General features: G+C 38.9%; 1 protein-coding gene across 4 annotated transcripts; it reads right to left on the bottom strand.

Annotated features, from left to right (window-relative positions):
• Positions 1–792: 792 nt before the first annotated feature.
• Positions 793–11,721, bottom strand: Nup98-96 (nuclear pore complex protein Nup98-96). Of its 4 annotated transcripts, XM_011155037.3 has the most exons (22): positions 11,585–11,721; positions 11,210–11,482; positions 11,037–11,112; positions 10,900–10,950; positions 10,729–10,812; positions 10,139–10,381; positions 9,818–10,021; positions 9,630–9,716; positions 9,322–9,498; positions 8,922–9,049; positions 8,537–8,846; positions 8,282–8,465; positions 8,037–8,145; positions 7,818–7,958; positions 7,395–7,675; positions 7,034–7,275; positions 6,657–6,899; positions 4,233–6,462; positions 3,423–3,734; positions 2,914–3,011; positions 2,557–2,803; positions 793–2,445 (listed from the first exon to the last, which is right to left on the bottom strand). In XM_011155037.3, the coding sequence occupies exons 3-22, from the start codon at positions 11,065–11,067 to the stop codon at positions 2,250–2,252; spliced, it is 5,598 nt and encodes a 1,865-aa protein (XP_011153339.1). In that variant the 5' UTR covers positions 11,068–11,112; positions 11,210–11,482; positions 11,585–11,721; the 3' UTR covers positions 793–2,249. The 4 variants fall into 4 exon arrangements, with proteins under 4 accessions (XP_011153339.1, XP_011153336.1, XP_011153337.1 ...); XM_011155034.3 differs by having other exon boundaries at positions 10,729–10,950; XM_011155035.3 differs by having other exon boundaries at positions 2,557–2,764; positions 10,729–10,950.
• Between the last annotated feature and the right edge of the window lie 4,495 nt (positions 11,722–16,216).

The raw sequence follows: 16,216 nt of genomic DNA, 5'->3' as shown, positions 1-16,216 counted from the left end.
ACGTGCCGTCGACTCGGATGAAGTCGTTCGTTTAGATTTTCGTACTTGCGCTCTCTCTCTGTAAACGCGAAGGAAATGTTAGATAATGACGCGATAATTATCGTATGCGTATCGTTAATTCGTTGATCATTGAAATTCATTTTCTGAAGCGGATTTGTTTTTTATCGCGATAATATCTCCATTATGCGATGGAATGCCAAAAAAGATGTATACAAGATAGAGTACTGAAAAAATAGATCGCACTTTTTACTGCTTTGAATGATTACTGTATAAAAGAGAAAAAATAATTTATCCACATATAATATAGGATAGGTTTGTATGGTACGTCAAATCAGAAATTTACGTTAATGTTAATTTTGCACATGTGTCTGCGTAAATAATATTCGTCAGCAAAGTCACTTTAAAATCGGACATTGTATTATATGCAAATTTATCAAAACTTTCACTATATCGAACATTGTAATATGTCTGATTTATAAGATATAATTACGCAATATATAAAATAAGCAGGAGAAGCTTTTTATCAATCTGGTAGAGGAACATTAGGACACGATTGATTAAAAACGTTCAGTTATAGGAAGGATATGGATTTCATACTTAGGAGTCATTCGAAGCGGTAATGCAGACCTGGTCTATATCTTATTTATCTGCGTCGTCGAACTATAATAAACCAATTGCTGATACGGAGGCGACATTGCAATTTTTTTCAGTTCTAAGCAGCTGTAACGAACGACGATTGGTGTAAGTAGACTGCGAGTTTCTGTGAGCGCCTGAAAATTAAATATATGAGAATATATAGTATTTATTTATTTCAACTTTAAAAGAGTGAAAATTCGGTTTCGTTTATACAAATATTCCTTACACGTAACGCATTCCGCCACTTCTCAAACGTAATCCTACTTTACTCGATTTCTTCCGTAATAGCATCTGCTCGTACGACAATAGAAAACTTTATGTTGCATGCAGTATCACGCCTTTTTCTCTATCTCTCTCTTTTCCTCGACAAACGCGCAAAATATATTTCTACTTCGGATATTTATCCCCCGGTATTTAATATAATATACAAATCTATGGTATTTTATAATATATAGATAAACCATTTTTACACTTGCTAATTACATTCGTCAGTGGTACTCGGTACTTAAACTTCGTCAGCGCGGAAGAAAGCTACAAACGTAATGGAACGATCGGAATGCAAGAGAGATAGGGATTTTACACATATTATATGACACGCGTCGTATAATATGATATAAATTAGTGTTCTTCGCATACATATAGTGGGTAAAAGAAGCATTTGCATGCTTCATTTTGTTTTGGAATAGATTTACATCGAGAGAGAAAAATATCACTACACAGCTTCTACCAGAATATATCATTTTTATTGGTATTAATACGTTGAGAATAAGGTCACATTGTAGCAAATACCTTTTTTAACCACTATAAGACATCCAATCGCGAATTAAAGTGTTTCGTACGATGTTTAATGCGAGTTCTGCTATTCAAACAATACATATATTTTACAAAAAAAAAAAAAAAAAATAAAAAAAGGAAAAGTTCACAGAAATGTATATAGAACAATTCCTCATCTAAGTCCTTCTACCGCGTCTTTCTCGCAACTGATGATTCGTTAGTTGTGAGTTACATCCAGTTGTTAATGACGTCCAACGATTGATACCGGTATAATTTCCGGAATTGGAGTTTTGCGGACCGCCGAATATCCCGTTTCATTTGTTTAAAAATAAAAGAACAATTAACATAAAAATCACTAATACGTAATGGAAATCACGTGCAAATCACGTGTATGCGTGACATTCAACACTAATTCGGCAAGATCACACCGACATTAATCTTCGGTTACATCGCACGCGTTTACACACAGTTACCTCTTAGATCGCTCAATAGAATTTTGTGCGAATTGATAAAAATGTAAGAAACACTTAAATAGTATATCACATGTTTAATATATTTCACCAAGTGTCCGTTTAATATTTTCCAGCTTAATAATCTACTGTGTATATACGAGTCGCTCGCGCGGACTCGACTCGTCCGGTATCTGATACGTCCTACGCCTTTTCAAGCCTCTTATTTCTGCTTTACGTGCGCGGTTGTAACTGGCGGGAAGAAAAAAAAAAAAATCCGGTTCTTCTATCGTAATTAACGATGTAAAAACTCCAACAATTCATGCGATTTGAAAGTTAATTAACGTGTGCATGTACGTAGTGTGTATACTATTGGGCATATATTCGTATTCACTGCGACATCACTTCGGTCACACGCATATTAACGATAGGACGAAGTTCCTGTTGCGCATAATCCTCGGGCAAAGGTAGCTGAGATATCAGACGGACTAATAATTTCGTGACGGATCTGCTGTCGTTCTTCTGCAGTACCAATAGATTTCTAGCCAAGTGCAAAGTTCTCTTGGCGATTTCAGCCTGACACAACCTAAAAATACGAGAAACTTCATTTTAATAGATTCCAAAAGTCACGAGAAGCCCACATTGAAGAGCACCGCTGTCGTGTTAGATTTGCATCTCATGTATTACACGCGTTTACCTGTGTTTGGCGGTTGGACATGGAAACTGATCAATGTTGAGACACAAAGACGTCAACCGCGGCTTCAGCGCTTCTAGTTGATACGTTATTCCGCAGAAATCCGATGTATGCAGCAGGTTTTGTATTTCGTTAGTTATTTCCATGTATTCCCACAGAAGCTGTCCTTGATGCGTCCACCCACTAATTGCGCTACTATATTCAACTGGTACTAAGGGGTTTAACAAAGATCTTAGATACTCGTAATTCTCTAAAAGAAAAAGAAAAACAAAAAAAATATATATATGTATATATATTCCACATACAATATCGTTCACGACAGATGCTATAATACATAAGCAAGAGAGCAAATGATGATACCGTTTATTATAGCATCGGCTGCCAAGTGTTCTATAATGATTTCGTGAGCCTGATTCCATTGTTCCGCCTGTATGTAGTACCAAGCCGCTTCGCCATACCTGCGTAGATAAAAATGCATTTCGGTGATAAGCAGTACAAGAATGATTTTCCTTAGCTCTAACTTATTTTACTTTTCAATTTCTACATTATTAATACATTGAATGTCTCGCCATGGTCGGGAGAAATTCGTCCAAATCGAGAAGCCCTTTTTAATTAGGTAAAAATAAAAGATTATGAAAATAAAACATGTGACAATGAAAGCTCTTAGGTCTACAGCCAACTCTGATCAATGGAAATCCCACGAGAACCATATGTAAGATACCGTTAAACAAATGTTTACAGTATAAAAATAGTCTTCTTACAATGTAGAGAAATCCTCCATTGAGAGAGAACAAAATTAATTAAATGCGTCATGTTCCGCTCCCTCAGAATTCATTTTAACAAATATATATTGAACGTCTGTCAAGTACCTCTTATTGATTCTACTCTTAATGGCTTTAGCTTGATGAATCCAAACGGATGATATACCGAGCTCCTCCTTCAGAAACTGCTCACGCTGCGCGTACTCCGGGGTGTCGTCTATCTCTATGTGGCGCAACAGCAGGTCTTGCACGGTGGCTCGTCGTCTAACCGAATCGCGTAGATGCAGCATCACGAAGATCGCCCAGTGCCACAGACCGTGCGCCTCTAACTGCGTGGCGAAGTTCGCGTGCGTCAACGCGAATACGTGGTCGGCCAAGTGCGTATAGCCCAAGCCCACGAGCAACTGTTGCATCAGCCAACTGTCGAGAATGAATAAGAGAAATTAATTGTGCATCAGTGAGCAAGCTCACACGACGGTACGACTACCCGATAACCAAATGTTAGCAGTAGTGTGCCGGCAGATCCCGTTATTTCTGTCAGCAAGCAAGCCGACAAAATTCATAGCAGACACTCCACAAAATCCGCTCCTGCAGCTTTGGGTATTGGTCGTTTTGTTTATAGCTGATACATTGACACACACACACACACACACACACACACACACACACACACACACACACACACACACACACACACTCTCTCTCTCTCTCTCTCTCTCTCTCTCTCTCTCTCTCTCTCTCTCTCTCTCTCTCTCTCGCGTGCGCGCGCTTGCTACATCCCGCTCTTGAGTCACACATTCGACTTCGCGCTGTCCCATCCCATTCATCGCGCTCGCGGGATTAATTGTGTACAGGAGTGAAAAGCGCGCGCGGTATCCGGTGTTTGCAAGCGAGCGAATGTCGTCGACGTAAAGTTACCTCAGTCTGTAATCCAGCGGATTAGCGGTGTAAGACAGCGGATTCAGCAGCTCTCCCAAATCATGAATCCCGGTGCAGTACAACTTCAAAAGATGGAAGCAAAGATCGTATATCCGCCTGCCGTTACTTATCTCGGCGTCGTAATCGCTGCCTCTGTACTCAGGTTCAGGCGCCGCCGCGTACACCTCGCTCTCCGTCGTGTTGAACGACGTTTCATAGAGATCAAGCACGTCCGTGATCGAGCAGGTCGGCGACGACAGGTACCATAGGTGAATGGCGAAAGCTCGTTTCCAGTCGAGATCTTCGCACACGTTGATGGTGCCATGTTTGCTACTGATCAACGGCTCGCCCGCCACTATCATGAACAGCTTGAGTCGCTCGATCGTGAGGTTCTCATCCACGTCGGTCTCTTGCCACAGGGCCAATTGCTGCTTGATCAACTCCTTCACGGGCATCCCGCTGCGCAGCTGCGCCATCAGCAGCGCCAGGCAATGGTCGCCGGCTTTACGAGCGAACTGGCAAGCGTCCTCCAGTTTGCAGGCGGACAACAACGACAGAATGACCTTCTCGTGACAGTTGTCGCCGCTCACGCTCTTGATCTCTTGCTCGACCGTCTTCTGCACAACGCTCTTCAGCCACTCGCCTATGGCTTCTCTTCTCGTCATTATGTCATGATGGTCTCCCTCCTCGACGAGGGACTCGTGGTCGAGCATTTCACCCCACAGTGCCACGCACAACTTCCACACAATGCTGGCGTATTGACGGAACGAGCGCTCGGCACTGGGCTGGTATATCTGATCATCGCTCACGTCTTCGTTCATTCCCCTCTGCTCCTTCTCCGCGAGCTCTTGAGCCAAGGTGCAATGCAACCTTAAGGCTTCGATAGCGGTGTCCAAGGATACGTCGAAAATGGGACAGTCGCCGTCTTGGCCGATCACACAATGCTCCAATTGGATCCTCAGATGACGGTCTATGCTATCCTTGAAGGCTTTAATGTCGTCCTCGTCACCGCCCAAGATCTGCAACCGTTGCACGATCGCGGTCGACGTGATGTCGTCGGCTAGACGACCGGAAACGTAGTTGCTCAGCTGGCTGAAGGCGCTCTGCAGCTGCACTTTGGACGCTTGTTTATGAGTGCTCAGGGACAACAAGGTCAGACCAACTCCCCAACTTGGCCGAAACATCCTACCCATCTGCACGCCGGTATCAGCGACACAGCGGAATTGTAGCTTGTTCAACCGAGACTCCTTGAGCGGCACCACCTCGAACTGATACTTCAGCACACTGGTTACCGGTGAGACCACTGGCGGTAGAATCGTCCTCTCGGCAATTGGCAGCTCTCGATGATCGGGCTTGACGCTGCTGATTACATACGCTGGCTGCGATGGCTTAATATTGCTCAACGTATACAGCGCATCCTCTTGGCCCGCATAAAATGACGAAGTTTCGTTCATAATGAAGCTCGAGCGTAAGGTCGCACTGTAGGTTGTTTCGTCCCTCTTGGCCTCAGGAGTGTTAGGGAAATAGCGAATCAGAGTCTTGCGCACGGACGGGAGTATGTCGCCGTTCGGCTCATCGTTGGCGACGTCATCATCGTTAGTGTCAAAGAAGCTCGCTTTCATGAGCTGCAATTTGTGACTGTCTGTACCGGCGACTCGTGCGTTGTCGCCGACCGGGCTAACGGCTGACGGCTGCTTCTCGTAGCTGTAGTCGCGGGGAGCGAACATGCGGCCGATCGAAGTCTCCCCTAGATAATTACTCTCAATCTCCGGATGCTTGTCGTTTCCAATCTTCGCTGTGCCACCGTTCATCATCACGTCTTTGTTTGTGGTCGTCAAGAGATCGGTCTTTCCCGCATTAACACCTTTCTGCTGAGGCACGGGTACGCCCTTCAATTTCTTCGCTTCCGAAGCTGACGGTACTTGGCCGTCATCTTCATCTGAGTCGCTAAGGCCGTACTTGGAAAAATGATCGACCTTGAAGACCCATGAGCCGGTTTCTGGGCGATACTCGAGGAAACGAGTGTCGTGCTTCGCGGACACCCGGCGTAATTTTCCCTCGTAATTCATTGCGGCGAGTCGTTGCGGATCTGTGATTGGCTCATGCAACGACTTGTCGTGCGGCCACACTTTGTCCAGCGTGACCTGTGCTTTGCGATTCAAACCTTGCCCGACTGGCGGTTTCTTGTCATCATCCGGGTAAATGATTACTTCTTTGTGCCGGAAGTGAACTGCAACGACAAACGCGATGTTAATTGCAAATTATTGATCAATTGTTAATTATAGTTAAAAGAAAATATAGTATTACGCTTGATAATAATAATAATAATAATAATAACATAACAATAATATGTGCGTTAAAGTTGAAATTAACATGTATTCCGAATTTATGTTAGAACTCAACTTGACTGTATTACGAACTTACCAATTTCATCTAGATTCAAGCCATACACGTCGAATGAATCCGGAAAGTATACGTTCCCGTAGCCTTCACGGCCGACGGTGAAGTTCGGCACGTTGCAAGTTTCGCCGCAAACGTAATCGTCTAATTTATCAATCGGTGGAATGGTATAATAACCCGCTCGTCGCAACGTAACTTTAGCCATATTCATAGTCCAATTTGGCTGCAGCATCGAAAATGAACTCTCGTCTGCATCTTGACTCGAATCTATAAAACATAAACGAATATTTAAATAAATAAGTAAAAAAGAGAGACGATTGTTTCGCGTTTCTCTCCGTTACAGATACGCAAATATCTTAAAATTATAGATATAAAGCGATGAATTGTGTCAAAATACGTACCTGTATTCTGCACAGTAAGATTCGCAGAGCTCTTGTCACCGAGAGTAGAAGAATTGAGTGGTATTTCGATGGAATTAAGTGTATCCGAATGCGTCGAATTCGACGAATTATGCTGTGGTCTTAGTTCGGCCACCGTATTATTTATTTCTTCGTTCATGTTTGTCGTTCCAGAGAATGGCGATCGTTGTCCCTCCAATTCGTCATCCGGGACTTTGTTTTTCCGTGGAATTGTCGATTTCAACCTATAAAAAAAGACCAGACATAAGAAACTACTCGTGTTCACATTTATTTTAAAGCTGCGATAACTTTCTTCAAAAATAAATCAAACTAGAAACAGAAAAACTTAACATTGTTGTCTTACCAGGATGTGGACGACCGTCGATCGTTTGCAAGTCGATTATTATCTTGGCTATGATTTTCCTTGTTGGTTACTTCGATACTGTTACCATATCCATTTGACACGTCTGCTCTAATATCGTCTGTGCCAGTGAGTTTCGTTACTGGTCCATTTTCGGTAGGAGACTGAATCGAAGAGTTTGTAGCTGATTTCGGTCGCAGCACTAAACGCTTTGCGTTTGGCCGAGGTTGGAAAGCTTCAGATAACACAGGATCCTCTTCTTCTAGACCATCAAACAAGGATTTCTAGGAAAAAAATATTGTGTAAAAATCAGTTTCGTGCTTATAAGTTCTAGAATATGTTGTAGCTTCTCTTATGAGAAGAATCGCTATATCGCTATAAATATTGCCATATTTTTTGTAACCTACAATATTTAACTATCCATACCTTTGACAGTTGCACTGCACTAACGGCTCTTGCTTTAATTTTAGGAGACCTGCTGTTGGCAGTAACTTTGTACTGTGGACTGTTCAACATTTTCGATGTTGGATTTATAGGTTTTAGCAATTCTTCAGCTTTTCCAGACGCCTGAGAATATACAACATTAATGTATTTTTCCGACATTTCTGTCTATGTGTACAAATCTGAATAAACGAAGTAACTTACGGGTAAAAGATTCTTTAACAATGGTGAATCACCGAATGGTGCAGAAACAAGGGCCAAGATCTGCTGATGCACCGGTACCGAATCATTTTTCGCTTGGTTTGATGCTATCCTAAACATTACATAAATTACATTAGTAAATATAAATTTCTTCGATGTATTACAAGTAATTGTGAAAGAAGAGTAGTTATATTTCTATTGACTAATTGACTAAGTTAAGTCCGTAATGAGTGTAAATATTGCGTTACCCTCCGTTAAGTAAGCCTGTTCCTATTCCAGCCATCATGTTGGAATTTGTTCCAAAAGTGGAAGTTCCAAACGACCCAGGGTTGTTGAATGTTGTGTTACTCCCGGTATTTCCAAACAAGCTGCCTGGCTTTTGCTGTCCGAACAAGGAAGTGCCGCCACCCAGATTCAAACCAGTGTTCGTACCTACATAATAAATCGAAATAATTCATTGGTTGTATGTTGATTATCTTCACATTTCAAACGAATAAACTTACCAAGTCCAGTTGATGATGTGGATGTGTTCCCGAAAGAAAATCCCGACGTTTGTCCAGCTGGTTTGAAAGATGAATTAAACAACGAGGATCCGGTATTCTGGCCCGAATTAAAACCAGTATTGGTTCCAAAGGCCGAGGGTGCAGCTGTGCCGAATGTAGATGTCCCAAATCCGGCGGTAGTTGTTTTATTGCCGAACAATGGCGTAGCGGTATTGTTTGACGCTGTTTGGCCGAAACCAGTGAAACCAGTGCTAGTTGATGTCGATGGAATATTAAAGGCGGATTTGTTCTGGCTGAAGAGTCCAATACTCTGCAACAAAATGTTTACGATGATTTGAATTCTTGCGTGCGTTGCGTAATATTTTACCTGATTACAGTACTTTACCTGATTAGGTTGCGTGGAGCCAAATGCCGATCCGAAACCGGTACTCTGTCCGGTATTAATACCACCAAAACCTGTACCAGCAGTTTGGTTAGTATTGTTAGTTGCAAAAAGTGGCGTTGGTGCAGCTGCTGTATGGATATACGTAAAATGAAATTATTTATATTCTACTAAAATAATATTGATAAGACAATAGAGTATCGCGATCGATTCAGATAACACGCGTTTAGAAGAACGGGTATCGTATTATTTACACTTACGAGAATGCATTGGAAAGTATCAAGTTTTCAAATAACCGTGATTTATGTTAAAATTTACGCAATAATTATATTCGAATACTTAATACTGATTAATGAGATCTGAGATTTCTAATGATGTATATCAAGATATACATATAACTTACTGCCGAAAGGTTTTGCTTGAGAGTTAGTACCGAATAGATTCGTGCTGGATGGGGAATTAAATGCAAAACTATTGGTTGTAGTCGCTGGTGTTCCGAAATTAGTGATAGGTTTTCCAAATAGTCCAGTCGATCCCGACTGACTAGTAGTACCGAATCCTCCAGTCATCGATCCAAAAGCTATAACAAATAAAATGAATTATCTTCTGGTTTGCACATAATTACACATTTTTTATACAATTAAGATTATTGTGCAATATCAGAAAACAGTTTAATTGCAATGAGTTATTTATTTTTTATATCGTACTTACCTGTACCAGCCGTGCTAGTACCAGCTGTTGTATTGCCAAATGGCGATGGTTGTGCTGGTGTTCCAAAAAGTCCAGTATTTTGCGGACCTATTTAAGACAGAGTAAAGAATCAACATTTCACTTGTTATCTTTCAACCTTGAATCCGTTATTGTTCTTATTATTCTTCTTCTTCCAAATAAAACCATACCTTTTCTTCCCACTTGATAATCTTCAAAACGTAATTCTTCATATGATTTTGACTCATATTCCTTCATAGCCACGATGCAACAATGACGTGCCGAAATACTGTGTGATATCCCATTTTTGGACATAGAATCGGTTGTAACTACAGGTGTGAATTTCACTACTGTGCCCATTGGTACTGTAGTGGTAGTGTTGCTGTTGCCAAAGCCTATTACAAAGAAAATACAAAATGATTTAACTTCTGAAGAACTTCCAAGTTTACTTGATTCATTTAGTATTATTAATTGAGATTTAATAAATGACTGATTGAGGCTGTACAGTTTACCTGTGTTTGTACCAAAAAGATTTGTATTTGTGGTAGTATTCTGTTGACCAAATGGAGTAGTTTGTTGCGCAGGTTGTTGTGGTTGCCCAAAGAGGTTGGTTCCAGACGTCGTGCCAAAGCTGAAACCACTAGGCTTGTTTGCTTGACCAAATGCAGAAGTTGCAGAGCTTGAACCAAAAAGATTTGTTGCTGCATTCTGCTGTGTGCCAAAGAGATTAGTGCTTGTATTCGTTGTTCCAAATCCTGCAATATAAAAAAGAAAAAAAAAAGAATATCAATTTGACAATATGTTGTAAATATTGCAATATGTTGCAATATGATGCAATATATTACAAATGTTGCAATGTCATCATCCTATAAAGTTTATATTTATCATGCCCATGTTTGTTGACTCTTAATTTATTTTATACTTAAAAATGATTTTTGAGGTTTACAAAAATTATACTATGCAATAAAATCTATGGAGCAAACACAATAATTAAAATGTTTCAGATGCATGAATGCTTGAATAAGTACATAAAAGAGAATACTTGTTTTTGTATGCAATTTATACTTTGTACATGCAAATGAAACAGTTCATAAATCGCTACCTCCAAAAGATGGTTGGGTACTAGTTGGCTGTCTAAATGCTGGTGGCGTTGCAGTATTGCCAAACAAGCCACCTGTGGTAGAACCTGTAGGCTTAGAATTAAAGAGTGAAGTACTACTACCAAAGACAGGTGTTGCACCACTACCAAAACTTGTTGTAGTAATGGGTTTACCAAATGCGGATTGACCAAATGGACTGTTTTGCGTTGCTGTATTAAATCCACCTGAAAGAAAGACACGCTTTAATCAAATTCTCCATTTTCTTGATATTCCATTGCTTAGATAGCATTTATCTATTTATCCAACATACTGAATGACGTATTTCCAGTTTGCCCGAACATTCTTGTAGAAATTGTCAGGTAACTGTAGAATTTTTCTCAAATAATCTGAAATAAAAATGATTCTTATATTGTGATTATTGTACATTATTATTTATATAATCAATTAGAAATGTTTGGTATTGTTAATATATCAGATAATTACAGTGTTATCCGAGGAGATAACAACAAACACGCGTCTCGTAGAGTCTAATCACTATCGCACTCAACCAGTCGCTCACGTGAATCTATGACAGTCTCTTGATGATAACACACAATATTTTACTGAAAACGTTTCAATGTGATGTGTATATCATCGGACATACTAAATCGAAAGATCACACGTGCGTGATATTCCTCCATTTCTTATAACTCGAAGTAAAAGGCACGATCCATTAGATCCGCTTTGGTTAACAACATATACCAGAGTCCTCCATTGCTGGGGAAAAAGGAAACCGTAAATATCTCGGCAGACTTTACCCGATCTGAACAGCTACTTGTTATCTTTGACGTGAAACGTCTCACTCGGACTTTTACTCACTTGTAACAGCTAGACGGAATTTATATAAATACGTGCGTCAAAATGTATCTTTTTCACAAACACTCACGAATACGTTACAGCAAATTGCGCGCAATTTCATCTAAAATGGCACGCCACAGGACAACAGAACTAAAAGACTTCCATCGTGAATCATATTCAACGATTAAAGATATGTGAATACTCAAATTTTTGGTCTCACGATTGCAACGATCCTACTGGTGCATTTGCTAACGACGAACTTGAGGACCGTTTACAATAAAAATAAGCACAGAGAGTAAAGCCAGCGGCACACGGTGCTTGTTTTTGTGCTGGATTGCTTGCTGGATGAAAATACTGCGTTCTGATTGGTGCATTTCCGAAGATGGATGGAAATGCACTAATCAGAACGCAGTATTTTCATCCAGCAAGCAATCCAGCACGAAAACAAGCACCGTGTGCCGCTGGCTTTATGTTACGTCCTGGATAAGCATAGAACATGCAATGCCTAGATTCGTTTGGTTTACTTCGGATCAGCGCTATTCTTGTCCAAATCTTTATTATTTGAATCTGTTACCTTTGGAGATGGGTAGCTGTTAGGTTTAAAAATAATAATATTCTCGCTAATGTTGAATTTAACTTCAAATATATTTCCCTTTATTTCAGATTTTATTTTTGGGATCGAAGATTTTAATGGATCTGTTTTGAAAACAGCCAGGTCGAGCGTGCCTGGATTATAATAACTTTTTAACAGACGTCTAAATTGAATCTGCCGTCCGGCTCTCCTTGTTCCTTGTTCGGCTAAGAGGTTTTTTGGTAATATTTATTTTAACAATATCTATAATAAGGTAGATGGAAGGAACGTGGTTAAGTTTAAAGAATAAAAAGACGAACGGTGCTCGTGGTTTAAGCACTATCGTTCTTAGGGAAATGAGGCGAATGGTGCTCGTGGTTCAGGCACAATACTCTTTGCCCGTTTCTACCAACTGTGATTAATTTAATCGGTTGATTACTCTATTGGGTTGACCAATAGCATTTGCCAATATTGGTTAACGACAGATGCAATTGGTTAATTCCGTTGGAATGAACAGCTGGTTAAGTCAACCACGGTCGATAGAAACGGGCATTAAAGGAAGGAAGAGAAGAACGGTGCTCGTGGTTCAAGCACTGTGTTCCGGGAAAAAAGGAAGAATGGTGCTCGGGGTTCAAGCACAACACTCTTAAGGTAAAGAAAAGAAGAACAGTGCTCGTGGTTCAAGCACTGCGTTCTGGAAAAAGAATGAAGATGATAATCAGTGAGGGAAGAGAAGTAAAGAAATCTGTACACACACATATATATATATATATATATATATATTATAAAATTATTCTATATTGTTAAGTTTTAAAATTCATACACTAAGTTTAATATAGTTAATAGCTGGCTCAATACTTATTCAAGTAATAGAAATAATTTTCTATAGTATCATTATGAGGAAAAGAGGCTCGTTCGACCTTTAATGATTTGGATTTTACGTCTTAACAAATGTCTTAGCATTTGCAGACGGAGTCCCAAGAACAATAATCTTTAATACCGACCTTTCTGATTCCAGGCTCAAGACCCTTTGGCAATTAGCTAACAAGAGACTCAGCAAAAGACTGTCTAATGGCTGATTACAGGCTAACAAGAGACTGACTGCGTGCGAAGGGCCGAGCTCTTTTTATACCCAAGCTCGACACTAGGGGTGTCAATTAAGCATCTTTTCCTAATTCACTATTCATTATTTATTGGTTAAAAAATATAAAGATGTTTATACTTAATCATATGTAGCGTTTGGTAATTCAGTTGTCTCGTTGTTGGCTGATTTATTAATAAAATTATGTTTTACTAAGAAATGCAAATGTTATTGATTTCCTTTGGTATAATATAAGAATTTGGAAATTTTGAATATTTAAAAACTATTTCATTCGGGCGTAGTAATTGTTAAATTTGTTAAAATTAAATAATACGAATAGATTCTCTTACGATTCTAAAGCGTATATACATTAGGATAGGCGGTTTGACAATAATATTTGAAAAGTTATTTGCGAAATATGATGGCAATTATTTAATATTATTTAAAAAGAAAAATAGAAGAAAGAGAAGAAATTATTTTCCTCTTTGGGTCTTTGTTTCGAGTCCTTGTTTGATTCGCAGTACGTAGAGCAGCTATCGCTCGATGATATCTATAACATAAACACATTCCAATATGTGTGCGGCTGTGCCCGAACGAAATCGTTCTTAGGATCCGAAACAAATGAATCTATAAGCTAGCTCTAAATTTATTTTTTAAATTTTCTTATTCTCTCCTTTCCTATTTTATATATTTACTATGTCGATGTTTGCTTCAGTTCTATGTTAATGTTAATTTTATTTCAAGGTATGCTATTTAGTATTACTTTTGTTATTCAATTGTTTGGTAATCTATCGCTTACTAAACGAAGTAAGAAAGTAGAAGGAAGAGAGAGAAAGAAAAAAATAGATGATAATTCAGTAAATAGTTTCGAATAGTAATGATATTATATTATATTAACAATGGCTGCATTCAGCAGACTCAACAGTTGGACAACATTACTAGATTTAGCACTGAATCTCGCTCCTGATTGGTAAATACTTCTGGGTCTATGAAGAATCTAAACGAATGCTCCAATCACAGACAATAATCACTAAGCGCTCTCTGATAACTTTGTTCTACTGAACGCGGCCAATGGCTGTGTTCAGCAGAACAAAGTGATCAATGAGCGCTTAGGCCCAGTTCCACAAAATCAAGTTTAAACCGTGATTATCTGAACTGACGTTACATTTAACGGCATGGTTAAACTTATATCGCGTTCCACATCATGTTTTTAACTGTAGTTTACTTAAACCTATAGTCTGTATGAAGAAACTGTCGAAGACTTCTCTTTCTTTTCAAACGTAGAGTATGATTGTTGCTAATAGTGAAAAGAGGGAAAATTGAAATAAGTTGGATGCTATGACATCTAGTAGAGAACAATATATCTGTTTCGTATGAAGTAAACACTAACCAACATTAACATTTGCTGTATTTGTATATAAGTATTAATTTATTAAAAGGTGGAAGTCCAGTGTTAATAATAATCAATTTATTAGTTTATATTATTGATTTGATTGCATTTATCATATAATAATTGACTTTTATATATAGTTTTATACTCTGTTTTAGAATATAATCTATCGAAGCAAAAAAACCCAATATTTTAAATTAAATTTACATACTTACTGTTCTGTTTTATGAGAAATTTCATGCTCGATTTCTGCTAGAACTGCAATAACAGATTCTTTTGATAATCTAAATCGTGCATGAAAATCGACATTATCAAATTCTTCCAAATATGATGGTCGTCTTATTCTTATATTTCTTGTCCGTCGATAAATTAGGTTTTCAAAATCTTCATCTTTAGATGAAGATAATATGTATTCTAAAGCCATATCTCTTTGATGTTCAAACGTTCAAAATATTTGTCAACTGAACTCCAAAACCGGGATAGTCATAAATTTTTTTCTCAAATTGATGGTACTGCAGTGTTAAACTTCGTTTAAATTCATTAAACGCCCAAAGTTTTGGGTTTAACTTTAAAGCCCCTTGCACAATGCCAAGTAACAGGCAATAAGAATAAAAATAGACCAATTACAATATATTATTTTTGTAATAGTCGATTGTGATTGGTCTATTTTTATTCTCATTGCTTGTTGCCTGGCATTGTGCAAGGGGCCTAACTGTGAGAAATCAACATTAACCACGGTTTAAGGCAGTTGTGGAACGCAATTTTTCGTCTAAAGCCAGCGGCACACAGTGCTTGTTTTCGTGCTGGATTGCTTGCTGGATGAAAATGCTGCGTTCTGATTGGTACATTTACGAAGATGAATGGAAATGCACCAATCAGAACGCAGTATTTTCATCCAGCAAGCAATCTAGCACGAAAACAAGCATCGTGTGCCGTTGGCTTTAAACTAGGGTTAATAAGTTAAACTTCGTTTACAGTAAGTTGTGGAACCGGGCCTTAGTGATTCTCGCTCCTGATTGGTAAATACTTCTGGGTCTATGAAGAATCTAAAAGAATGCTTTAATCACAGACAATAATCACTAAGCGCTCACTGATCATTTTGTTCTATTGAACGCAGCCAATGATTTTTTGATCATACTTCGTGCTATATAAACCGCGCTTCATAAATCTTCGGCTACGTTCCGATATTTATTGCCAGTACTGAAAATCTATAGTTTATGTAACACAAACTATATATTTTCGATACTGTTAGGGTGCGTTCCGTTTTACGCATATGCGCACATTTATCTATAGTTTATGTCACGTATACTATAAAAAATGCACGCATTGCGTGAAACGGAACGCACCCGTAGTGAATATTGGAATACAGCCATAATTATTGATTCTTCAAGAAAACAGCGACACATACACTTACGTTTCGAATTTGATTATTAATACAGAAAATCTATATTATATTATATAAATTATAGATTTTCAATATTTGTAATAAATATCAGGACAGTCAACAACTAAAGAGGAGAAGAAAGAAGGTTAAGAATTTACTTATGACTTTTCTTCTAAAGCCAGCGGCACACGGTGCTTGTTTCGTGCTGGATTGCTTGTGGATGAAAA

The sequence above is a fragment of the Harpegnathos saltator genome, unplaced genomic scaffold (genome assembly GCF_003227715.2).
Source record: "Harpegnathos saltator strain DR-91 unplaced genomic scaffold, Hsal_v8.6 scaffold71, whole genome shotgun sequence".
NCBI lineage: Eukaryota > Metazoa > Arthropoda > Insecta > Hymenoptera > Formicidae > Harpegnathos > Harpegnathos saltator.
This window is presented reverse-complemented; position numbering and strand designations above follow the sequence as displayed.